The 26,410-nt window shown below is 43.4% G+C and overlaps 1 protein-coding gene and 1 long non-coding RNA gene across 5 annotated transcripts in view; one reads left to right on the top strand and one right to left on the bottom strand.

The window, feature by feature from the left end:
• The window catches only part of LOC114786639 (myosin heavy chain, embryonic smooth muscle isoform-like), a 33,772-nt gene extending 9,725 nt beyond the window's left edge, over nucleotides 1-24,047 (bottom strand). For all 3 annotated transcript variants that reach the window (XR_003749223.1, XR_003749224.1, XM_028973900.1), the window contains exons 1-5: nucleotides 22,312-24,047; nucleotides 20,747-21,043; nucleotides 20,427-20,601; nucleotides 5,503-5,586; nucleotides 5,302-5,382 (exon numbers count right to left, since the gene is read on the bottom strand). Coding sequence is in view for 1 of the 3 variants with exons in the window: in XM_028973900.1 (XP_028829733.1) it covers nucleotides 5,302-5,382; nucleotides 5,503-5,586; nucleotides 20,427-20,452 (191 nt within the window). In the remaining 2 variants the exon portion in view is untranslated. The remainder of the gene's footprint in view (nucleotides 1-5,301; nucleotides 5,383-5,502; nucleotides 5,587-20,426; nucleotides 20,602-20,746; nucleotides 21,044-22,311) is intronic.
• Nucleotides 7,962-8,845, top strand: LOC114786640 (uncharacterized). Of its 2 annotated transcripts, none has more exons than XR_003749225.1 (3): nucleotides 7,962-8,038; nucleotides 8,584-8,672; nucleotides 8,786-8,845. It is a non-coding gene; the product is annotated as an uncharacterized LOC114786640 (long non-coding RNA). The 2 variants fall into 2 exon arrangements; XR_003749226.1 differs by having other exon boundaries at nucleotides 8,789-8,841.
• Nucleotides 24,048-26,410: the final 2,363 nt, after the last annotated feature.

Below are 26,410 nucleotides of genomic sequence, written 5' to 3'. Positions count from 1 at the left end.
AACTTTGTCAATTGACAAAGAAAGAAAGTCCATGTTGCCATGACTCAACTTTCAGACAGATTTACCTGGATGACTGAGAATCTTCACAGACATATTTGACAGTGGATGCTCACCAATTTTCTTCATGATAAGACAGAAGCTCTTGTACTTGGGCCTCAAGCAACCCAAGCTATCTGACTACATCATAACTCTGGATAGCCTTTCTCTCTCACCAAGTAGAGAAGTAAAGGATCTAGGTGTCCTCATTGACTCAGGTCTCTCAATCGATTCCCATGTAGATATTACCACTAGGATTGCATTCTTTCACCTTAGAAATATTGCAAAGATAAGAAAATGCATGATGCAGAAAAGTTGGACCATTCCTTTTTTAAATCAAGGTTAGATTACTGTCAGTTGTCTTACTGACATTATTGTCTGGATGTTCTAGTAAGTGCATGAGTAAACTTCAGAGTTCTAACTAAAACTAGAAAATTCAACCACATCACCCCAGTCTTACAATCACTGCACTGGATACGCATCAAATTTACAAATTCTAGTTTTGACCTATACAGCTCTAAATTGTCTCGCCCCACAGTACTTGAGTGAACTATTAGTTATTTACAAACTGCCATGACCCCTGCATTCGAATGGTGTGGGGTCACTACTAGTACCAAAAGTACAGATATCAAGTGCGCAGAGTCCAGTGAAGAGACCCTCAGATGAATCCTAGTCCCTAGCAATTACCTTCTAACAAGATGACTTAGCATGAAACGAACCAGAATGTCACCACAGCCACAACCACCATTTTATAATGTTGCTGATTCACAGACAACACAGTGAATCAACAAAATCTATTAGAAACATAGTGGCCCATTATAAACATAGGGCCCAAACTGCCGCACCACTTCCTGGAGGACCCGGCAGCTGTGGGGAGTCCGGGAAGGGCAACGAACTGGGCCATCTTCAAAAAAAGAACACATTGTGTGTGGCACAGGTGGAACAGGTGAGAAGTATGTGCAGTTGGAAGGTGAAGTGAAGCGATTGTCATTGTGATACACAGCAGCACAGCACACGGTGAACACAGTGACAATTGTCCTCTGCATTTAACCCATCACCCTTAGTGAGCAGTGGGCAGCCATGATAGGTGCCCTGGGAGCAGTGTGGGGACGGTGCTTTGCTCAGTGGCACCTTGACGGATTGGGATTCGAACCGGCAACCTTCTGAATACGGGACCACTTCCCCCAAAGATACGTTGCTCCAGGTGAGGGTAGGAAGGGTTGTGAGAGGATGGAGGAGGACTGACTGTCCTCCGCCTCCGGGACATATCGGCGGGACAGAGCATCAGCCTTCAAATTTTTGGTGCCGGGGATGTAGGATATGGTGAACTCAAACCATGTAAAGAATGTGTCGGATGTGGGGGATGTGGATTGAGAGATTAAGACAAACATAACAGTGGCTGCTGCCAGGAGTTCGAAGGTGGTGTTCAGAAGTAGGAGGGGGTCACGGTTCTTCTTGGTCAACGCATTCAATTTCTGGTAGTCGATGCATGGCCGCAGTTGCCCGTCCTTCTTCCCCCCAAAAAAAGAACGAGGCTGAAGAGGTGGAAAGACTGATTATGCCACTAGCCAGGGATGCCGAGATGTACTCATCCATGTACAGACAGCCCTGCGGTGCAAAGGTGCCGGGGAGCAGGTCGATTGCCAAATCGTAGGGTCTATGAGGGGGCAGCTCCGCTGCCTTGTCCCTATCGAAGACCACGGCGAGGTCATGGTAACAGTCTGGGACCCCCGGTAAGAAGGAGGGTGGCACTGTTTGGGGAATGAGGGCATGCGAGGGCTTGGACGATGTGGGCTTGGGCAGGGAACGTTTCATGGGTTGAGGGGCATGGCTGAGTCACCATGGCAATGTGCTTGGGGCAAGAGCAGCTCGTGGGCATGGCCTGTAAGAGGTGGACATATTGGCATCCCCACTGTTTGACTGTGCTTGTGGGCCAGTCAATGTGGGGCTCGTGGACGGTCAGCCATGGGTAACCTAACACAATGGGGAGTTGTGGTTAGGTGAAATGTTAGGGTTTCAACATGGTTGGGCTTGAGGCAGATGAGTAGGGGCTTGGTCTGAAACAGTACCTGACCTGAGCCCCATGAACACATGTGGTTACTGTCACAGCGCAAATTCGGTGATGCACTTGCAGACATGCTTGGAGTCGTTGTACAGGGAGAGGACACTGGATGAGCTCAGGAGGAGGACCGGAGGCACTTGGTCTGTGAGGGGGAGGCTGGAGGTGAGTGAGAATGGGAGTGATGCAGTGGACGCGGCGCAGAGTGGCGGGGAGGGAGCTCTGGCTCTGTGGGGACTGGGGTGGACTGGGGCAGAGGAGAACAGGAAGACGGCTGGTTTAAGGATTGTTCGGGAGCATGGGCTGGACGGGAGGATATCTTGGGCGGCAGTAAGGTGGGGAAGCATGAAGTTGCGTCTAAGCAAGGGGGCAGGCAAACTCAAGGTCAGGGATGGGCGAAGGTCGTGGTCACAAGGTTTAGTTTGTCAGGTGTAGGTAAAGCAGGCTAGCGTCTCTGGGGAATAAATTCAACAAAGAGTGGGCAGCGTCTCCTCGGGGTAACCTGGCTTTACATTTTACAAGCACACACACACCGAAAAGGCACATCCTGGGAAAGCTGATTGTGTGACTGGCTAAAAGTTGCTTTAATCATGAAATTCTTCTCACCACACTCTCAGATTTAGGAGTTACAGGAACCGTTCTAAATTGGTTCACCTCTTATCTTCACGACAGGTCTTTCAAGGTATCATGGGGAGGTGAGACATCTGTCCTCTCTAGGGTAACCACAGGGGTTCCACAAGGCTCTGTCCTTGGCCCCCTTCTATTCTCAATATACACCCGCTCACTTGGTCACGTCATCCAATCACATGGCTTTTCCTATCACTCTTATGCTGATGACACCCAGCTGTATTTGTCATTCCCACCAGAAGATGCTACTATAGCAACAAACATTTCGGCCTCTCTCTCAGACATATTGGCATGGATGTCTGAGCGACACCTCCAACTCAAGCTATCCAAAACCGAGATTCTGATCTTTCCGGGCAACAACTCCCCTCAGCAAAACCTTTCAATTCAAATTGGCTCGCTACTGTTAACACCCACGGCTTCTGCAAAAAGCCTTGGAGTTTGGATCGATGAAAAACTGAGTTTGAACCATCACGTTGCTGCAATCTCCAGATCCTGCAGGTTCACTTTCTACAACATTCGCAATATTAGGCCTTTTCTCTCGCAACAGGCTACGCAGCTCCTTGTCCAGGCAATGGTCATCTCCAAACTCGACTATTGTAACTCTCTCCTGGCTGGAGCCTCTGCAGTCACCATAAAACCACTCCAGATGATCGAAAATATGGCAGCCCGTCTCATCTTCAATCAGCCAAAATACACCCATGTTACACCTCTTCTTACCTCTCTCCACTGGCTCCCGGTAGCTGCTCGCATTGAGTTCAAATCCTTGATGCTTGCCTACAGGTCTGTAAATGGAACTGCACCCTCCTATATCAATACAATACTACCTAGCTACACTCCTGCACGCTCTCTCAGATCGGCAAATGAAATGAGACTGACAATTCCTTCTTCACGGGGTATCCCATTCCAATCAACTCTGTTCTCCGTTGTTGTCCCTGGCTGGTGGAACAACCTGCCCTCCAACATACGACTAGCCGAGACTACCACCACTTTTAAGAAGCAGGTGAAAACCCTCTTATTCAAAAAGTATTTCAGACAAATCTAACACTTACACACGCACATGCGTACACATTGCACAAGACAATACAAAAATATATATATACATTATAATTTTTCGTCTAGCACTTAATCTCCGAGCATGCTCTTTGCTGACAAGTTAGGCCTTATCAGGGCTCTTAGTTTTGTAAACTCAAAATTCTACAGAAATCGAATGAGAATTGCTGGTGTCTTCCTCTTGTAAGTCGCTTTGGATAAAAAGTAAGTAAAGTAATTCGGAAACAGACTTCAGATACCATATAAGGGGGCCATTATGGCATATATAAAAGAAAAAATCATTATAGGGGACCATATAATGATTGGTGGATTGCTGCAGAGATGTTTGTCATTCTAGAAGGTTCTCCTCTGACTATTGGGTTCTTGATTACCTCTCTGACTGATCGCTCAGTATAGGTGGCTGGCAAGCTCTAGGAAGAGTCCAGCAGAAATTTTTCTGTAACCTTCCCCAGAGAGACCTACAGACAATTCTTTTGACTTCATGCTTGGTTTGTGCTCTGATGTGAAAAGTCAACCTAATGACCTTAAATAGACAGGTGTGTACCTATCCAAATCATGTCTAATCAACTGTTTTTTTTCCTCACAGTAGGACTCCATTTAAGGTGCAGATATTTTCCTTGAAATGCAGAAATATTTCAAGGATGATCATGGGAAACCTAAGCTCAATTTTGAGTTTCAATGGCTAAGGCTGTGAATACTACATGTGCTCTGTCTCTCTCTTTTTATTTTTAATAAATTTGCTTTATAAAAATAAACTTTTTTTTTTTAAATAAATGTTTTTTTTCACATTATGGGGTGTTGTGGGTAGAATGTAATCCATTTTGAAATAAGGCTGCAGCATAACAAAATGTGGAAAAACTGATGCACTGTGAATACTTTCTGGATGCAGATGCATACTTTCTGTATATGTTTGGATGTGTATTACATACTTTATCAGCTCAAACGTAACAAGAGCTTTATAGTCTAATACTGTAGTATTTTGTGGGGCAGAGCACTTTATTTCAGTTTTTATATAAGCAGTCAGTGTGCTCAAAGACATCTGATATATTTATGTTTGCTATAGAAAGACCAAAAAGCACAGTTTGTTAATAAGGAATTGTTGAACATTTTCACAGTTTTAGGTACTTTGGCTTTATTTTATATTTTATATTGTAATGTTTGTGTTGTACCATACAATTCGGATTTTGGTACTTTTGTGCTTAAACTGTGCTTAAAAAATGTGTATGATGTGGTCTGAACATAGTTTGGACATTTATACCACCTTAAAGTTGAATAAAAACAACTGGTACTTTATTGGATTTATGACTAGTCCTTTATTACATCAAGTAAACTAAGTAACATTTACTCAAAGTAAATTCTATGTCAAGTATTTTTTTTATTTTTACTCGAGTCATTTTTAGATGGGTACTTTTATTTGAGTAAAGATACTTTTACTTAATTTTTTCAGTACTTTTTTCACCTCTGCCTAAATGCAGAAGACCACATTTCACTGTGTGCAATGGGTGCTGTGGAGCTGGAAGATCACTCACTTGCCAGAAACGGTGTTGGAGATCTCATCTGCTAGCTTGTCCTTTTCCATGGCGACGCGCCCGCTCAGACGCTGCCAAGTCCTAAACAGAGAATTCAAAATGTCACCAGAGTAGAGAGTAGTGTCAGCAGGTAGAAACACAGTGCTATTCTTTAACTTCCTGGAGCTGAAGGATCTCTGCCTCCAGGCCCTTCAGCTTCACCTCATTCTTCTTGGATTGGGTGAAGATCTCATCACGAGAGGCTCTGGCTTCCTCCAGCTCCCTCTGGTAGTCCTTCGTCTGGGCCTGAGGACCATAAGGGATATTTTTTAAATTGAGGGACCACGTGACCGCCGAGGACAATAGCAGCTTAGAGCAGGGGCTCATTCATCCCCCATGTAAATAAAAACATTGTTCTTCACATGCAGTGCAGGAAGCAAGGGAGGCCTGTTTAACAAATGGAGATTTAAAGCTTTTATTTGTTGTTTTTTTGTCTGATTCATGTTTACATGTGTAGAGATATTCTGTTTTTTGGGGGGGAAATTATTACATGTTGTGTGCGGCTGGTGGGAGGTGTATGTTTATGTTCGGGACTCAATAGTTTTGGTTGCTCCTCATTTAAGGTGCAATTTGTTATTGCATTTGGGAGCTATGCTCACTATGCTTACTTTTTGGGGAAAGTGTTACGGCTCTGACTATTTTTCTCCCACTAGTTGTCCTTTGGGTGCGCCCACGAGGGGTGTCAACGTTGCCAACGATCACTTCCTGGGCTCTAGGGGTCAAAGGAATTAATATATAGGGGAGGAGAAGGAAGATGGCTGCTACTCTTTATTTCCAGCATGCTTTGGTCGGTTGGTTTGTTTTAACTAAGCTGATGGCACTACAAATTTATTTAGTAGTACCCATTTACACTGATTGTTCTGTTTATGTTGTTTTCCCTTCACCTACTTTTTGTTATTTTTTTTTGTTTTGTTTGTTTACATGCTCCTTCATGTTACCCTTGCCATGAGCCAGGCAGTTGTAACAGTAGGGTGTATGAGTAGGGGATTACCTGTTCTCCTTTTTTAGTTTTGGTTTCTTTCTCTAAGGGGCAGTGTTGTTACATTTTTGGTTTGGTTCCATTTTATTTTAAATATGTCTAGTATAAAAATAACCAGCTGGAATGTTAGGGGAATTAGGGCGATTGCTAAACTAAAACTAGTTCTAAATAGAATCAACTCAGATCCCAAATACATTTTTCTACAGGAGACTACCAAAAATGATGGTCTGGTCAGTTTTTCTGTGCACCTTGAAATAAACATGGCAGCAAAGTGCTTATACTCATACACAAGGCTGTGCAGTTCCAAATTGTCTGTGACAAGTGTGGCAGCTATATTATTGTTCAGGGTATCTTATCCATGTGTAGGCTGAATCTGGTTAGTATTTATTGCCCAAATAATGATAATCCGGCATTTTACCAGAATAGTTTTCTCACTCCGTTAGCCTTGCAGGATGTCTGCACGTCTTTGGTGGTGATTTCAATTGCACTTTAATGCCCACAATGATGCTTAGGAACTTCTACTCCTGCACCATAGAGAGCATCCTGACGGGAAACATCTCAACCTGGTTCGGGAACAGCACCATGCAGGACAGGCGAGCCCTACAGAGGGTGGTTTGATCAGCTGAACGCATCATCCGAACCAAGCTCCCTGACCTTCAATCCATCTACAGCAAACGGTGCTGTACCAGGGCCAGGAAGATAGTGAAGGACCTCAGCCAACAATGGACTCTTCTCTCTGCTGCGATCAGGGAAGCGCTTATGCTCCCTGAAGTACAACACAGAGTGAATGAGGAGGAGCTTCTTCCCGCAGGCTATCCGAGGCCTTCAGAACCGCTTCTCCCCCCTCAGCGAGGCATCCGCTGGGTCCTACAGTCCACCGGCTCTAGTCATTGGCGACTCTATAGTTAGAAACGTGAGGATATAGGTGTTGTGCTCTAAACTTTCCCCCTGCCACAGATTGCCTCCCTTGACGTCATCGCTCTTTTTAACGGCGTAGTCACTTCTCCAGTGCAACAGAAGCTCACTGTCACTTTTTTCTTGCTTTAAGAATACCCAAATTACTTGTTTGTAGTGGAGTCCCATAATTAAAACCTTAAGTTATCATTAACGAAAACCTGTATGTCGTTACAGGTACGCTACGGTACTGCTTTTCCTTTGGCCAACGCTCGATTCTGCAAATACTTTAGTCACCTTCAGGCAATTGATTTACTTGAATGATGTTTCGCACACTTTGCTGAACTCATTTGGTGGAAATATTTCTGCTTTTCTGTCGTCTTTTAATACAAAACGGCGATTAATTTTATGGCGGGCTGCTGTGCCACAGAATGCCCCCCCCTGCCTAACTCTGGCTGGGAATGTCCTACAGACACCAAACCATGAAATGACTCATCTTCAATTTTACGACAATGGAAATACAATGCATTAGACCAAATGTAACTGTTTCACAGGTCATCAATGCAAACTTGACAGTACTGGTGTGGCGATATAACACCAAACAGGAATGCAAAGCAGCTGTCATCAATTCCTTTGCCATGACAGCAATTTGGGATAGAAAACTATCCAGACTGCGAGTATGTAGTGGAACATGATTGAGCAATTGCAATTTTGTTTTCAATGAGGGCAAGAATAATGATGTTTTTCATCAAATCTTAGATGGATCCAATGAAGTATGATGTCATTGTGGGGGTTATCAACAAGAACCATCACTGGATTCTGACAGTAAGATTGCCATTTGTGAATTACACTGTTTCAAATGGTATCACTCAGTTAGTGTAGATGAAACAAGGTACTCAGTTTGCTTCAGTCATATCTTATTATTAGATAAATGAATTGATGACAATATTTGAATGTTTTTTTCACCTTTTCAATGCTTTATGAGATATGCAACAGATTACAAGGGACAGGACATTTAGATTTTGGGATGGGTATTTAATCCATCTTTATACAGAACAAATCATGCACATGAAAAAAAAAATAGCTGATCAGTTGAACATATGCAATCATGATTTCTTAGACTTTTTGGCAGTGGTTACTGCAATACAATAGCTACAATATCTTTGTCACCCTCCACAGGGAGTCAGTGTTTTGGCTAGGTCTTCCTATATTTCTGAGCTTTGAAGAACACCATATCTACATGCCAGCATTTTTGCAGGAAGATATCTTTCCTAAAAATGTCAAGGGTTATATATTTCCTAGGTCTTTCTGTAAAAACCTTAATGTTTGTTAATGCCTGAAATTTTAATATTCAAACTTTACAAACACAGGTTCTGTATCCACATGAGAAGAGATGCCTGTTTTTGGATCCTTTGGGAGAAACAGCAACTAATCAGAAAAGATGCGAGGAGACAACAAGGTAAATTTGGCTCTCTCTGGTGCCTTACTGAAAACCAAAAGCTAATTATCATATGACAGCATTTTCACAAGTGTTTCACTTTGTATTCATTTGTCAGAGCCTTTATGCGGAAGAAGGGCCACAACATTTCAAGGTGGTCATGCAGCACCCTGCCTCATTCTCTCCAGCAAGAGGTATCTTGTGGTGTCCTGGCATTAATTTATTTAAGTTTTTTAAGTTTTTTTGTTATTCAGTGCTTCTAAGTTATACCAATCAAACTTCTCTTCAGTTTGCAGAAAAAATTCTGACCGGTGAAACTTTAAGTTTTGACACCACCAAGGAAGAGGTAAACAAAATGAGGCTGGATATAGCCACCACCCTCCTCCGGGAATCTGGTATGTATTCTTCTTTGTCATAGATTATCCCATTCTGTCTAAATCTCAGACATAAATTAACAAGAACCAACTTAATACAATCTAGCATTTTAATATAGTATGTAGAAATAATAATTAATAAACATTTATTAGTATTAAATGTTTACAATATACTTCTAATATGTAACCTCTTCTTGTTTTTGCAGACAATCTCAGCAGCATGTGCTATTATTGTGGTAGTGAGGATAGAGACTCACAATGGGTAACTTCAAACTAAAAACTTGGGTGGCGATTGTTGCATGTCATCCCACCCTGTCTCTCCCTCCCATTTCCTGTCACTCTCCATTTCCCTATGTGTAATGCAGACCAAAATGCTATTAAAACACACATAAATATGTATGTTTGCGAGTGTGTGTAAATATGTATAACAACTGTTTTGCTAATTCAGGGTACTCTCTGCAATACATTCTTTAAACCTCAGTCATGGTATACTATTAGTGCACACATCAACTCTGCTGTATAAAGAGTAGACACAGATTTCAATACAATTATTTATTTATTTATTTTCAAATTTATTTTCCAGATTTGCTGTGACAGTTGTAAATGGTGGTTTCATGTAAGCTTTGTCCAGCATCCTCCAGTGTACAAGGAGTACCTGTGCCCAGCATGCAGCTGATTAGTGTGCAATGCATCCGCCATCCACCATCAAGACTGTAGAAACTTGTAAATAGCATGAGCACTTAAAAATTGAATTTGTAATAACTGCACATTATTGTTATTTATTGTTTTGTTGCTTGGAGTATGTATTTCTTTTTTGTGTTAACTGTTTAATGATTGTAAAAAAAACTGAAGTGTTAATTTAATAATTACTGTACAAAATGTGTTTCTTACAATGCTGATATTGTTAATTTTATTGATCTTAACAACAACGCTATTGGAAAAGCATTTTTTTATTTCTGTGTATTTCTTTTATTTAGTTCATATAAATCTTAGAGTAAATTCCAATCACAGTTGTAACTGCAAGGGGGGGGGGCATTCTGTGGCACAGCAGCCTGTTTTCGTTAATGAGAACTTAAGGTTTTAATTGTGGGACACCACTACAAACAAGTACTTTGGATATTCTTAAAGCAATCTGTGGCAGGGGGGCAGCTTAGAGCACAACACCGGCACCAACGAATAAAATCCTGTGTTTTCCTGGAGCCAGAGTGCCCGTTATCCGCGCAAATTTAAAATCGCTGGCAAAAAATAACCGCAGGTATTCCAGTATAGCGATTCACGTCGGCGCTAACGACATCCGGCTACGCCAGTCGGAAATAACTAAAGATAATTTTATAGAGATGCTTGAACTGGCTAAAACGATGTCGGATAAAGTAATTTGAAACTGGGCGGGCGCCACTCATTTGTCTAAAAATTTACCTCATAGTCTTAGAACCAAAACACAAAACTGACTCGCCAGAGCCGAGACCAGGCAGCAGACAGACTGGCTAAACCGAGTGTCTGACTGTCAGGATTGCCTGCAGCTGGGCTCCACACCGGAATGCAATCCTGACGCCCCATAAATGCCGGAAGTTTCCGCCCGTTCGGGGTCGCTGGCATTTTCGTGAACTTTAGTTGGTAACACTGTTCGTAATTTGAGTTCTGGCAATCGCCACACGCCTACGGGCTAGTTTCAGTTCCTTATTTAAGTTAAATCGTTTTCGGCCACCGCGCCAGTCTTTATTTGTGTTTCTTTATTGTTTATTTGTTAATAAAAACCCCTTCCCAACATGTCAGACCTCTGCGCTTCCTTCCCTCGTAAGTCCGTAGACGTGACAGAATGCCAGCGACCCCCCCAAAAGCGCAGAGGTAAAAAACAGAGGAGAAGAAACGCCGCGAAGGACGCAGCCCGGCGCGGCGAACGCGGACGGCAGGGGAGAGACGCGCCGCCCATTCTGGTGGAGCGTTTTCTCCCCGAGAAGCCGTGGTACGCGGCGCCGCGTGATGACGTCACCCCCGGGAAACTCCGCGAAACCCGGAAGCGACAACGTCGGCGGGTGAGTGGGCGGAGCGATGACGTTGGCGTCGGCAGCAGCGAGGAAGTGACGTGGGCAGCGAGCGCAGAAGATGCGACCCCCACGATCTTCGCCATGTCGAGCCAAGAACTCTGCGCTCTGCTGGCAAGGCTCCCCGTGGACTGGGACGACACGGACGACGACGAGAGCACGGGAGACGAGAGTTGGGCTCCGCCCATCGCGCCAGTCTGCGATCGTCGCAAGGTCCGTGGGGACCCACGTCACTTCCAGGGGGGTGAGAAGCGACAACAACGGCGGCGTCCCTCCAGCGAGGGGATGGACAGCCTCCAGCCCGAATGGCCAGAGTACTGTCCCTGGGAGTTGATCGCACCCTGGGTCCAGGATGTCCGCAGGGTGGACGACCCTCGGAGTCACAGGTGGGAGGACACGGATGACGAAAGCGACAATGACGTGGATTTTCGTTGGGCAGTCGGGGCCGGGATGGCTCCACCCAGCGCGCGCGTCCGAGATTGTCGCGACATCCGTGAAGATCCATGTGACTTCCGAGGGTATGAGGTCGACACGGACCAACACGAGGATGACGCCGATTGGGCAGTCGGTGCCGGGATGGCTCCGCCCATCGTGCCCGTCCGTTGCGAGGTCCGTGGAAACCCACGTCAGTCCCAGAGGTGCGACAACAGTGAGGAGGAGGACAGCGATGCGGGCGTAAGCTGGTGGAACAGGGCGACAGGAGGTCGCCAACCAGCAACTGCACTGTCGGAACTGCCTCACAGGGAAGATGCCCTCCCAGTTCCAGTCGCCGACCCGCCTTCCCTCTGCTCGGACGTTCCCCAGCTGAACGGCAGCGCATCACCAGCGCCCCCGCATGCTGGAGAAGACGTCCACCACCCCCCACGCCACACGCCCACCACCATCTCCAGCGACGCTGCCTGGCAGCAGGGAGAGACCGACAGGAGTTTTCGGGACTTCCAGCAGAGACTGAGGGCGGAGTTTGATCGGCCAGAGCCTGAGCCAGGGATCGAACTCTGCCCCTCCACCACATCCAGCGCCAGTCAGGATCCGGGGCAAGAAGACCAAGCACTGGCGGGCGACGAGAAGGTCGCGCCTCCCGAGATTCTGGCTGTGCCCCCTGAGGAGGTCCCGGAGAGCTCAGAGAGGGAACCAGACGACCCTCTCTTCTGTCTGTCTCTGTCTGTGTGTGTGTGCGTGTCTGTACCTCGCTCTATTAAAACAAGAGATTCTACAAGAAACATTAATAACAAAACTCATAAATATGCTGACACTGCGTCTGTTCCACGGGCGTCTGTTTCAGCAACTTACTACCCGTTACTATCACTCCTTCTGAACCTACCACCAGCACCCCCGACATAAGAATAGGATTATTAAATGTTAGATCCCTTACACCTAAAACGCTCATTGTCAATGAAATTATTACAGATCAGGGGTTTGATGTACTGTGCCTGACCGAAACTTGGTTAAAACAAAACGGATTTGTAGCATTGAACGAGTCTAGTCCTCCTGGATACAGCTATGTACACCAACCTCGCTTAACTGGAAGAGGAGGTGGCGTCGCAGTAATTTATAATGATAAACTCGGTATTACTCATAAACCTGGACAAGGATTTAACTCTTTTGAGATTCTACATACCAATATAACTCATGTAGTCTCACAAAATAAAAATCCTAAATTCATTCCATTGATTATTATTTATAGACCCCCTTATTCTGAGTTTCTTAGTAAATTTACAGATTTTGTCTCCAACTTAGTTGTATCTGTGGATAAAGCCCTAATTGTCGGCGACTTTAACATCCACTGTGATAAATTAGAAGACTCACTAAGAACAGCATTCCTGTCTTTATTAGACTCAGTTGGAGTTAACCAACATATAACAGGACCTACTAATGAAGGTGGTCACACGCTCGATCTTGTATTGACCTTTGGTTTAAATATAGAAGATATAGTTACTCTTCCGCAATCTGAAATGATCTCAGATAATTTCTTCATTGCTTTTAAAATACGTCTCAGACACAACAAACTCAATCCCCCTCGTTATAGAGACAAACGGACAATTATATCAAGTACGGCACAGAGGTTTATTAATACCTTACCAGATTTATCAACGCTAATAAACTCACCGTCAGACCCCGCTGAACTCGACCAAGCGACCAAATGTCTAGAATTAACACTGCGTAGTATGTTAGATATAGTCGCTCCCCTCAAAAGGAAGATAACAAGGAATAAGACAGAAACCAATACTACCACTCAATATCATCATAGTAGCGATGATTTTATTAATTTCTTTAATACTAAAATTGTCGCGAATAGAGAGAAGATTAAAAGCACAACAAATAGCTCCGCCGATATTTCCATGGAAAATAATATTCTAATAGACGACCACCGATTAGAACGATTCAACCTTATTAAAGAGCATGAATTAATTAAATTAATCTCGTTGTCAAATCAATGTACTTGCGCTTTGGATCCGATTCCAACAAGGTTCCTTAAGCAAATAGGACCCGATATTATAAATTCTACCCTCAAAATTGTTAACTCGTCGCTTAGCACCGGCCACATACCAAGTTCGTTCAAGGTAGCAGTCATTAGACCCCTGATTAAAAAGCCGGATCTTGATCGAAGTCAGCTTTCAAATTATAGACCAATATCCAACCGTTTATATCAAAAATCTTGGAAAAAGTCGTAGCCCAGCAGCTGAGCGCATACCTAGACTGTAACAATATCCATGAAGTATATCAATCGGGATTTAGACCTCATCATAGCACTGAGACAGCACTGGTTAAAGTGGTTAATGACCTGCTATTGGCCTCTGATCAGGGACGCATCTCGCTGCTTGTCCTGCTTGAGTGCAGCGTTTGACACTATCGATCATGCTATTCTCCTTGCCAGGTTAGAGAATGTTATTGGGATTAAGGGAACAGCCCTTGAATGGTTCAGATCATATTTGACCAACCGATATCAGTTTGTGGACATCAATGGTGTTTCGTCTTCACATAGTAAAGTAGAGTTTGGTGTTCCACAAGGTTCTGTCCTAGGTCTGTTACTTTTTTCTCTATACATGTTACCCTTAGATGACGTCATCCGCAAACATGGTTTAGCTTTCATTGCTACGCTGACGACATACACCTGTATCTGTCAGCAATGCCATATCAGAGGCAGCAGCTGAACAAAATAGAGATTTGTCTGAAGGACCTTAGACAGTGGATGATCACCAACTTTCTCCTGTTAAACCCTGACAAGACAGAAGCGCTTGTACTTGGGCCTCAAGCAGCCAGGCATAAGATGGCTAAACAATAACCCTGGATAGCCTTTCTATCTCACCGAGTATTGAAGTGAAGGATCTAGGTGTCATCATTGATGCAGGTCTCTCATTCAATTCGCACGTAGACAATGTCACTAGGATAGCATTCTTTCACCTTAGAAATATTGCGAAAATAAGAACTATCATTTCAATGCATGATGCAGAAAAGTTGGTCCATGCATTTATTACATCAAGGTTAGATTACTGCAATGCATTACTGTCTGGATGCTCTAGTAGGTGCATGAGTAAACTCCAGCTAGTACAGAATGCTGCAGCCAGAGTTCTAACCAGAACCAGGAAATTTGACCACATCACCCCAGTCTTACAATCACTGCACTGGTTACCCATCAAATTTAGGATTGACTGCAAAATCCTACTTTTGACCTATAAAGCTCTAAATGGTCTCACCCCGCAATACCTGAGTGAACTTTTGGTTCTTTATGAACCGCCACGCCCCCTTCGATCAATGGGTGCGGGGTCACTACTGGTACCAAAAGTGCAGAAGGTCACAGCTGGGAGCAGATCCTTCTCCTATAGAGCTCCGCAGTTGTGGAACGGCTTGCCTGTCAGTGTCCGGGACTCAGACACACTCACAGTGTTTAAATCCAATCTCAAAACCTATCTGTTTTCTCTGGCTTTTTGCTAAAGTCCTAGACCCTCATTTCACTTGATTTTTGACGCAGTGTCAATTATAAAGTCCAGTTTATCACAGAGTCCCCCTGTTAGACACAGACAAAGTTAAATTCACCCTTGTTAGGCCATCCTAGTTAGGGTACCGGGCCACTGTAGCACCAATATACCACTATAACCACATATTTCAGTATCGGTCGTACAGTGCAACAGTCTGCTGCTGCTTCTGTTTGTTTTTCTCCGAGACACGGAATCACCCAGACTACTGGTAGACCCCAGTGAAGAGACCAGCAAATAAATCCTGGTTCCTGACAACTGCTAAACAAGGACATACCATGAAACAAACCAGAGGGTCACCACAGCCACCACCACCGTTACAACTGGAAACATCAGTGAGTTTGCGGAAGCGGTTGTGAGTTTCATTGGGAAACTAACGGACGACACCGTTCAGAAAATGATCGTCAGAATGTTTCCCAACCAGAAGCCGTGGGTGGATAAAACCATCCGTGACGCTCTGAAATCTCGCACCGCGACCTATAACGCAGGGCTCACTTCCGGGGACATGGAACCATACAAGGCTGCGTCATACAGCGTCAGGAAAGTGGTGAAGGAGGCGAAGCAGCGCTACGGGAAGAAACTGGAGTCACAACTCCAACAGAGTGACTCTAGGAGCCTGTGGCGGGGACTGAGGACAATAACAGACTATAAAGCACCAACATCCGGTATGACGAACGCGGACGTGTCTCTGGCAGACGAGCTAAATACGTTCTATGCTCGCTTTGAGGCTGCAGCTAAAGGCGCTAGCGATGCTACGGCTAGCGGCTCCAACAGCTGCAGACGGGAGGACACTGCCAGCACCGAGAACGCGTTCGTCATCACCGAGCATGATGTGAGGAGAGCCCACCAGGAAGGCAGCAGGACCAGACGGCATCTCGGGGAGAATCCTCAGAGCCTGCGCGGACCATCTAGCACCTGTGTTTACAGAGATATTCAACCTCTCTCTATCTCAGTCGGTGATCCCCACATGCTTCAAGGAGTCCATCATTGTTCCGGTCCCCAAGAAAACCCATCCTGCCTCCCTCAACGACTACCGCCCTGTAGCCCTCACCTCAGTAGTGATGAAGATCTTTGAACGGCTGGTCATTTCTTCACTCCCAGATACACTCGACCCACTACAGTTTGCGTACCGTCCCAACCGGTCCACGGATGACGCCATATCACATCTCCTCCATACTGCACTCACCCACCTGGACACTCGGAAGGGAAATTATGTTAAAATGCTCTTCATTGACTACAGTTCAGCATTTAACACAATAATCCCTTCCACACTCACCAAGCTGGAGCACCTGGGACTCAGCTCATCTCTCTGTCAGTGGATCTCCAACTTCCTAACCGGGAGACCACAGGCAGTAAGGATGGGTGGACATGTCTCAGCCTCCATCACTCTCAGCACTGGAGCCCCCCAGGGCTGTGTTTTGAGCCCCCCCTGCTGTACTCCCTGTACACCCATGACTGTACAGCCACTACTAGCTCCACCACCATCATCAAGTTTGCTGACGACACTGTCGTGGTGGGCCTGATCTCTGACAACGATGAGACGGCCTACCTGGAGGAGGTTGGAAATCTGGTGAACTGGTGCCAGAGGAACAATCTCCACCTGAACGTCAGCAAGACAAAGGAGCTAATAGTGGACTTCAGTACAAAGCAGGAGAGGACCTACCAGACCCCTGTCATCAACAGGAGCCCAGTGGAGAGAGTGGACAGCTTCCGTTACCTCGGTGTTAACATCACGCAGGACCTATCATGGTCCTGTCACATCAACACCGTGGTGAAAAAGGCCCGGCAGCGTCTCTACCACCTCAGACGCCTGAGAGACTTCAGACTGCCCTCCAAGGTGCTCAGGAACTTCTACTCCTGCACCATAGAGAGCATCCTGACGGGAAATATCTCAACCTGGTTCGGGAACAGCACCATGCAGGACAGGCGAGCCCTACAGAGGGTGGTTCGATCAGCCGAACGAATCATTCGTACCAATCACTTTGCACAAAATGACTCTGCGCTTTTTAGGTCCTTACTGCTCTTTCTTTTATGGCTCTTTTTCTCTTTCTTTAAACATTGTAAAAACTGTAACTCATTTGCACACCTTCTCCTTACCAGTTACACATATTTTATGTTAAAGACGTAAAAGTGTAATACTTGGTTATGTTTGCAATATTTGCATATTGGTTCATTGTTTACTTGCAACATTTGCAATACTGTGGTCTGTAGCAGTTGCAGAAAGCATTTCACTGCACATCATACCGTGTATGACTGTGTATGTGACAAATAAAATTTGAATTTGAATTTGAACTACAGCTTCAGGGATCTTCAAATGGACCAGTAACATCATTGTGGACACATAATCTAGACCATGACACTGACTACATCCTGGACTCCTCCAACCCTACAACTGTAGGACTTATTATTATATCATCCCCAACCCTGCACTGACACCATTTGCAGGCTCACTCTACCCTGGAAGGGGGTCCCTCTCTGTATCACTCCTTCCCAAGAGTTTTTCCTTGTGTGCAGAAGGGTCAAGTGTGGGGGGTGTCAACTGTAGGGCCTGTCAAAACCCATTGAGACATACTGTATGTGATTTTGGGCTATATAAGAAATAAATGTTGTTGTTGATGTTGTTATAGTGACCCCGCACCCATTGACCGCAGGGGGCGTGGTGGGTCGTAAATAATCTAATGAGAGACCTGCATAAATGAGGACACCTAGATCCTTTACTTCAGTACTTGGTGAGATAGTAAGGCTATCCAGAGTTATGATGTAGTAAGCCAGCTTATATCTGATTTCTTGAGACACAAGTACGAGAGCTTCTGTCTTATCAGGGTTTAACAGAACAAACTTGGTGAGCATCCACTGTCATTAGTTTGTTCACCAAGTTTGCCCTTCAGACAATTCTCTACTTTGTTCAGCTGCTGCCTCTCATCTGGCATAGCTGATAGATACAACTGTGTGTCGTCAGCGTAGCAATGAAAGCAAATACTCTGTTTGAGGATGGCCGCTCTCCCTTCCTGACGGAAGACTCTCTGTCTCCCACGCTACCAGCCACAGCGTGCCTGCTATGAATATTAAAATCTTTTTCATTTGTTTTTAGCTCATTCCTGGGAGTTTGGGCCAATGAAGACATAATACAGTTCTTCACGGATACACTGCAATGTGTTGAGATGATACAGAGAGAAAGAGATGATGTTGCTCTTGGAAGACTGTACAGACAGCTGGATGACCTGACTCGAACTGTGAGCGCATTTCTAATTGTGCTTCGTGTCGAAGAGCCTACACACAGAAGTAGTATAATTATGTTACAGTCAATTTATAGGTGTCTTCATCATTTGTGTCACTGCTATGACACCAGAGAGGTGTCCTCTGGTGTCCTCTGTTCTTCACCTTTTCCAAGAAGGACCACAGAATTTCGGTTTACCCTCTAGGATAAGATCCGACCATGGTATGGAAAACATAATGGTGGCCAGATTTATGCTTGACATGAATGGAACAGGCAACGAAGTTTCATAACAGGATGTAGTGTACACAATCAAACAATTGAAAGGCTTTGGGCTGAATTGAACCGTGTGGTATCTTTTCACTAAGGCAATATTTTCACATTTATGGAAGACCAAGGGATTTTAGATTCCCTAAATGAACTTCATTTATTTTGTCTGCACTATATATATTTACCACGTATTGAGATAACTGCTGTAGATTTTCAACACAAGGAGGGCAAACACATCTCCAGTTATGGCAAACAGGTGTTATTCACCAGACAGGAAGTAATAACACTGCAATTGCTAGTATTTTTAATGTGGACGAGAGTTATGGAACTGATCCAGATGGATCACTACCTGAGCTGGAAACTGCGAATAATGTGGAGATTCCAGAGAATACCTTTTTCATTAATGATGTAAATATGAATACAATTGAACAACTCTTTAACCCATTTGAAGACGATAGTAACTACGGTATTAATTTGTTTGTAGCCCTTCTCATTTTCTTTTAAATCAGTTTAATAATACAAATTAAATCAAATGAGACACAAAAAATAACTTGATAAATCTTTATAACATTTATTATAACATTTAGAGTTTTTTATGTTTTGAATTTGCTAACAAAATAATTGAGTTAATTTGGAGTACTGAACACAAAGCCTTTTTTTTATTGTGAAAAAATAAACATTTGTTTTTCATTTTGGCAACAGTCCTTGTTGGTTTTAAGATGTTCTGTTGATGGAGGTTTGAGTATGAAATGGGCCACTAGGTAGTAGCACAAAATCAATAGTTATTTTTTTGTTTTACTCAGGTAAAGTGAGTTAAAGAACAAATACAAAAACTACAAACAAAGGAACAACACCACTTTACCTTTCAGAAGGTTTTAGATACTGTAACATTTATAGGCACAGTAGATGCAAATACAAAAAAAACTAGGAAGACATCAACGCTATCAATGCCAATTTACACATGTATTGGCCACCGGGAAATGTGGAGCTGAGGCATCATGTGTAGAGTTGAAAACTATCATTATGGAGGAAATCAATTGAGGGTTGTTATCTATATTCTGTTGTGAATTAAATATAAGTTATGAGATTTGTAAATTATTGCATTCCTTTTATTTTTGTGTCCCAACTTTTTTGGAATCGGGTTTGTACTTCACAGTTAATTCTGCAACACTAAAATCTTATCAGAATCTCATAAATTATCTCTATACATAACATGCCTTCTGCATCTTGTAAGTAATCCCACCAGAAGGCAATCTACTCTCCACCATCTGCCTGTTGCTACCAGACTCTGAGAACTGAATGTGAAAGAGGTGGTCCAAGATGTCTGCTGTGAGTTTATCTTTCTTGTGGCACAGCATGGGATGGAAGGCATCTGGATACTGCTGGATTTGTTGCAGAACACCAAGTGTTTTCATGCCTTCCCGAAACCCATATATAAATAACAATATACAGTGATGCCACAGAAAACTTAAAAGTATTTAAAAGTCTGTAAACAATTTAGAATTAACTATTTCTGTATACAAAGTTTGGGACACAGTATGTGAAATTCTAATGTTTTAGTTTTTATTTATTCAAAATGTATTAAATTGAAATGATTCACAAACTTTCCAGCACCAATCTATGTGAAGAATGACATATATTTGTATAATGTCTACTAAAATACTAAAAGTAGATAGGGAGCAAGAAACTAATTTAAAAATAACCTTTCAAATGCTCATCGAATTCTCTTGATGACTTTAAACATCAATATGTCCTTGACTAACATTTGTTTGTCATTTACAGTCTTCATTGGTCGAAGACATCCACTTACACATCACAAATGCAAAACAACCTTCTCCTAAAAATAAAAAGGCAAGTTAAGTTGGTGGTCTTGTATGTTGGCAGGTATGTATGATGCATACCTTTTTGATTTTCTCACGCAGCTCATAACATCATCCAGAGTAGGTTTTGCAATCTCTGGGCTTCCAGACAGACAAGAAAAAATGGTTGGTGACAAAAAACTGGGAGCTGGTCCTCCATGAACCAAACTGACTGCAATGGCTCTTCCTGCAACAAAGTATCTGTCATCTCTTAGTGCTGAAAAAAATGAGAACCAAAATGTATACATATAGTTAATAGGTATAAATGAACATTTTTTATAATCATTATACATGACAGTGATGAAATGTACATAAAAAATTATGTTGTCAGTTGTTACTATGACTTTAGTCAAACCATTTACCTTGTGAATCAAGTGCCAAACACTGACGATACTTTAAGAGCTTGCATCAGCAGTCTGAGAAACTCCCTCCTTGGACCACCTAAATCTATGGGCTCCTCAGTATTCCAAGAATCATCTGAAAACTTCACACTAATTCTGTGACAAGGGTTGCAAGATTAACTTTTAAAGCCTCTAATGGCCCCATCAAGAACAGCACATCGACTGATGTTGAACTTGCTGGTTGCATTGGAATTAATTTGTGCTGCCAAGGTCTTAAGTAGTTGTTGCACTGGGACATCTTGTGTGCATCCATTTCCACTGTAAAATGAAATGTATCAGAAGGATTTAAGTAGATTATTCTCAATTTTTGATTCTGCAACACATTATCACATTTAACACAAAGTGGAAACTGTTACATTTAGACTTCACTAAAAGTACACTATCTATAGAATACAGATTTGTTTACAAATACCATATCAATTGAAAGTGAAGTGATTGTCATTGTGATACACTGCAGCACAGCACATGGTGCACACAGTGAAATTTGTCCTCTGCATTTAACCCATTACCCTTGGTGAGCAGTGGGCAGCCATGAAAGGCGCTCTGGGAGCAGTGTGTGGGGACGGTGCTTTGCTCAGTGGCACTTAGGTGGATCGGGATTCAAACCGGCAACCTTCTGATTACGGGGCCACTAGTATGCATTTTATATCTCACATAATATTAAATGCTCCACACTTCAATACTGATTTCAACTCACAATTGATTTTCAAGACTGGCTTGTATGGCTTGATTTAATTCTTGAATTTTGTCATTCCAGTCACAACTGTAACGTATGTGTTATAGTCTGTGTCACCCGACGGCACTTCATAACTGCTTGATGGCTCAGAAGATGGAGAAGGAGGAGATGCAGCACTGTGGCTAGTGACCAAAGTATCTGCTTGTGAGGTAGAAGGCTCTTCTTGATAATGCCTCATCTATAGAATCTATTTGTCTCTCATTTACAGTTTCTTCTTGATCTTCATCATCCATCATGCAATCAGAGTCAGAATCTTCAAACTTAGAAAAAAATGTTTTGACATTTACAAATTTCAGTACGGAAGTGGACTCATAAAACGTATGGTTACGTGTTCAAATCCCAAACTGCCAAGGTGCCACTGAGGTCCCCTGGCTCACGGTACTGTCCTCACACACTGTTCCCCGGGCGCTGTTATGGCTGCCCACTGTCACTAAGGGTGAACTCTCTTTCCGAAGTCTGTTTTCCTTGGTGCAATCTCTGAGCGGTGGGGCAGAATTGCCAAAGCTTGCTTTATGCATATTGCCATTTCTAGCCACTGCAGGACCATAGACAGGCAAGGGGAACTAGTATTAAAGTTAAATGGTATCACAAAGTGAAATTTTCAAGTCAGGGGGTAGAGGAAACATTTTGTTGTTGTATGTTCAGTGCTTGCTATCACAATGGCTTTCTTTTATTTCTAATGTTCAATAATTGACAATCTACAGGCAGTGAAACAGCTGAATTGTTGCATCTTAACTAATATGTAATAAATCAGAGTGCAAAAACACAAACTAATAAGGGGATATATTACCTTACATCAGCTGGAATCTTTCCTTTGATAGAATGCCTAATTCTCTCCTTCACCATTCCACTATCCCATGTTTTGTCAAATTCAAAAGCGTTCAAAATGTGACCCTTTATCAGCTTCCTGTTTTGTTTCACAACCAGATTATCATTTGGGCTGGGAAATAGTATGACATCTTTGTGATAGGTTTTATGGGGAGATTTTTAAACCTAAAACAAACATCAGAAGAAGTGTCTGTCATTTTCAGCAAATAAAATGAAACTGCATAAAATGCAAATGCATTTCAACGGTGCTAGCTAGCAAAGACACAATAAACGCTCTGTTTAATCAATTGAAATAATACATGTATTTTAGTAGCTAGCTAACTGGTATCTTTTTAATGATTGTGAACAGTGAACATTTAATAACACTGAATGTTATGTGTTACCATTTTCAGGGAGATTGTGCTAATGTCTGTTGACCATTACTTCTATTACTAATTTTAAAAAGTTATTAGCATACCAGCTAATAGTACATAAAAGCCTATATAGTATCTGTTACTTTACAACTGGAATTAAAATCATTTGCGGGGCTTACCTTTGTCGTGGCATTGATCCCCACCGGCTAAAATTGAGTCTGGTCGTGTAGCAGGCTGACTCAGCGAGTGGTGTCTCTTCTAGATGTGGAATGAGTCCTGTCCATTCTTTGGCTGTCACCGCGAAATAGCGATCGAAGCTCACTTTCAGCAGACTGGTTTGTAGTCGACAGTGTCGCTGATGCAGCGGGGTTAATATTTATGGCAGTCGCACTATGTTATTTATGATGTCGGGGGGATGATAAAATGGTGGTTAATAAACCGACAGCCCCAGTCATTACATTGTCCAAGTCTGCCATGATGAGAAGTAAGAAGTATGCAGGAATCCCAATGAATATTTGATATGCCTTCTGGATATAGTAAAATGCCTTCCGGATGAAGCAGGTAAGAATTTCTGCTCTTAAAAACTGTTTTGAGTGCACTGACTGGCAAACTAAATAAGCAAATGCACAGATGAAGTTACAGTCTTCAAGTCCATCACTACACAGTCAAACAAGAAGCTGTCAATGACTGCAGAGGTACATGAGCTGCTCGAAGCTCGAGACTCTGCCTTCAGGAAGGGTGAAAAGGTGGCCCTTCGATCAGCTAGGGCCAAACTGTCTATAGCCATTAGAGCAGAAATCCACAGCCACTTCCAGGACAGCAGTGAAACACAGCACCTGTGGCAGGGCATCCAAGCAATCACAAACTACAGGACTAAAACCTCTGCCTGTGACAGTGACCCCTCCCTACCAGATGAATGACGCATGATTTGACACACAGAACATGACTGCGAGGAAATCCAATCCACCTCCCAGTGATTAGGTGCTGTGTCTAACCATGGCGGACGTGAGGAAAACTCTTCATTGTTAACTCACAAAAGGCTGCTGTACAACATCCCTGAAAAAGTGCTCAGCGAATGTGCAGACCAGCTGGCAGATTTTCTCACTGACATCTTTAACATCTCACTGAGCACCACCGTTGTTTCAACATGTCTCAAGGCCAACATCATCGTGCCTCTTCAGTGTCGTGTCTCAATGACTACCTTCCCGTTGCACTTACACCCATCATGATGTAGTACTTCGAAAAACTGGTCATGAAACATACGAAGACCTTGTTGCAGGATTTCCTCTGGCAGGATTTATTTGCTTGACTCTTCACTGGAGTCTGCCAGTAGTCTGGGCACTTGATTCCGTGTCTCGGAGAAAACAAACAGAAGCAGCGGCAGACGGTGGCACTGTACGACCAATACTGAAATATGTGGTGATAGTAGTATATTGGTGTTACAGTGGCCCGGTACCCTAACTAGGACAGCCTAACTAGGGTGAATTTAACTTTGTCTGTGTCTGTGTCTAACAGGGGGACTCTGTGATAAACTGGACAGACTGTGTCTGAGTCCCGGACACTGACAGGCAAGCCATTCCACAACTGCAGTGCTCTATAGGAGAAGGATCTGCTTCCAGCTGTGACCTTCTGTAATTTTGGTACCAGTAGTGACCCTGCACCCATTGTTCGAAGGGGGCGTGGCAGGTCGTAAAGAACTAAAAGTTCACTCAGGTATTGCGGGGCGAGACCCTTTAGAGCTTTATAGGTCAAAATTGGGATGTAGTCAAACCTAAAGTGCAGTGATTGTAAGACTGGGGTGATGTGGTCAAATTTCCTAGTTCTAGCTAGAACATTCTGTACTAGCTGAAGTTTACTCATGCACCTACTAGAGCATCCAGACAGTAATGCATTGCAGTAATCTAACATTGATGTAATAAATGCATGGACCAACTTTTCTGCATCATGCATTGAAATGATATTTATTATTTTTGCAATATTTCTAAGGTGAAAGAATGCTATTGTCAGGATTGACTGCAGCTGGGCAAATCACCTGTATCCAATCCTGACAGCGCTTAAAAACCGCAGATGTCCGCCCCTTCGGGAAGGACTGCATTTTCGTGGACTATGTATGTTTCACGTGTATTTTGAGTTCTGGCAATCGCCACATGCCTGCGGGTTTGTTTAAGTTTATTTCCCTTTATTTCCCGTTTTGGCCACCGCGCCATTGTTTATTTGTGTTTACTGTTTGTTTAATAATAGAAAACCCTTCCCAGAATGTCAGACCTCTGCGCTTCCTTCCCCCGTAAGTCCGTAGTCGTGACAGCTATCCTACTGACATTATCTTCGAGCGAATTGAATGAGAGACTTGCATCAATGATGACACCTAGATCCTTTACTTCAATACTTGGTGAAATAGAAAGGCTATCCAGGGTTATGGTGTAGTCAGCCAGCTTATGCCTGGCTGCATGAGGCTCAAGTACAAGAGCTTCTGTCTTGTCAGGGTTTAACAGGAGAAAGTTGGTGAGCATCCACTGTCTAATGTCCTTCAGACAATTCTCTATTTTGTTCAGCTGCTGCCTCTGATCATTGCTAACAGATTCAGCTGTGTGATGTCGGCGTAGCAATGAAGGCTAATACCATGTTTGCGGATGAAGTCACCTAAAGGTAACATGTAAAGGGAAAAAAGGGGAAAAAGGGAAACAAACGGACCTAGGACAGAACCTTGTGGAACACCAAACTCTACTTTAGTATGTGTACACCATTGATGTCCACAAACGGAGTACTCAACACCAGTACTCAACACCATCATTCCTCAGTACCTGATCAAGAGGCTAAGCCTGAACACTCTCTGCAACTGGATCTTGGACTTCCTGGATCAGGAATAGCATTTCCAGCACCACCACACTGAGCACTGGAGATCCTCAGGGTTGTGTGCTCAGTCCAATGCTGTTCACGCTGCTGACCCACGACTGTGCAGCAATGCACAGCTCCAACCACGTCATTAAGTTCCCTAATGACACAAGCATGGTTGTTTACTTCAGAAGAGAATGTAGAGACCACTCTCCACGGAACATTGACAGAGCTTGCATGGACATTGTCAACAACACAAAGTTCCTCAGTGTTCATCTAGAAGAGAACCTCTCCTGGGCTCTCAACACTAGTGTAGAGGGAAGAAATGTGGACAGCCCACGTGTTTCATCTTTGGTCATGGAACAGTCAGAAAACAACTGTATCTCACTTTAAACCTTGGTGATGTATAAGGCTAAGATGTTTTCCAAACAAGTGTTTTATGCTATACACAAAACATATTCTGATGTATTTGAAAGGTAGATTGTGTTTTAAGCAGCACCAAGTGATTGCCATCATTATTATACTCAGCTGGTCAATCAGTTAGTTTCAGGTTCCTTGAGGTGTAAATTAGAGGGCTGCAGCTGTCAAATTCAAACCTGGCATCTTTCCTTAAACCTCCTTTTCCATTTAGCCTTTTTCTTCACAGTAACCATGTGTCTGAAACCTATTCCAGTAACCATTTCCCAGGAAAACTTGTCAATGACAAGTCTAAGCCTTATCAGGGCTCTTAGTTTGTATACTTGATATTCTATAGAAATCGAACGAGAATTGCTGGTGTCTTCCCATTGTAAGTCGCTTTGGATAAAAGCGTCTGCCAAATAAAGTAAAGTAAAGTAAAGTAAAGAAAACATACTCACGCTGCAGAGGCTCTGTTAC

Source organism: Denticeps clupeoides, chromosome 3 (genome assembly GCF_900700375.1).
Source record: "Denticeps clupeoides chromosome 3, fDenClu1.1, whole genome shotgun sequence".
Taxonomy (NCBI): domain Eukaryota; kingdom Metazoa; phylum Chordata; class Actinopteri; order Clupeiformes; family Denticipitidae; genus Denticeps; species Denticeps clupeoides.
The sequence above is the reverse complement of the archived record's forward strand: the minus strand, read 5'-3'. Positions and strand labels throughout refer to the sequence as shown.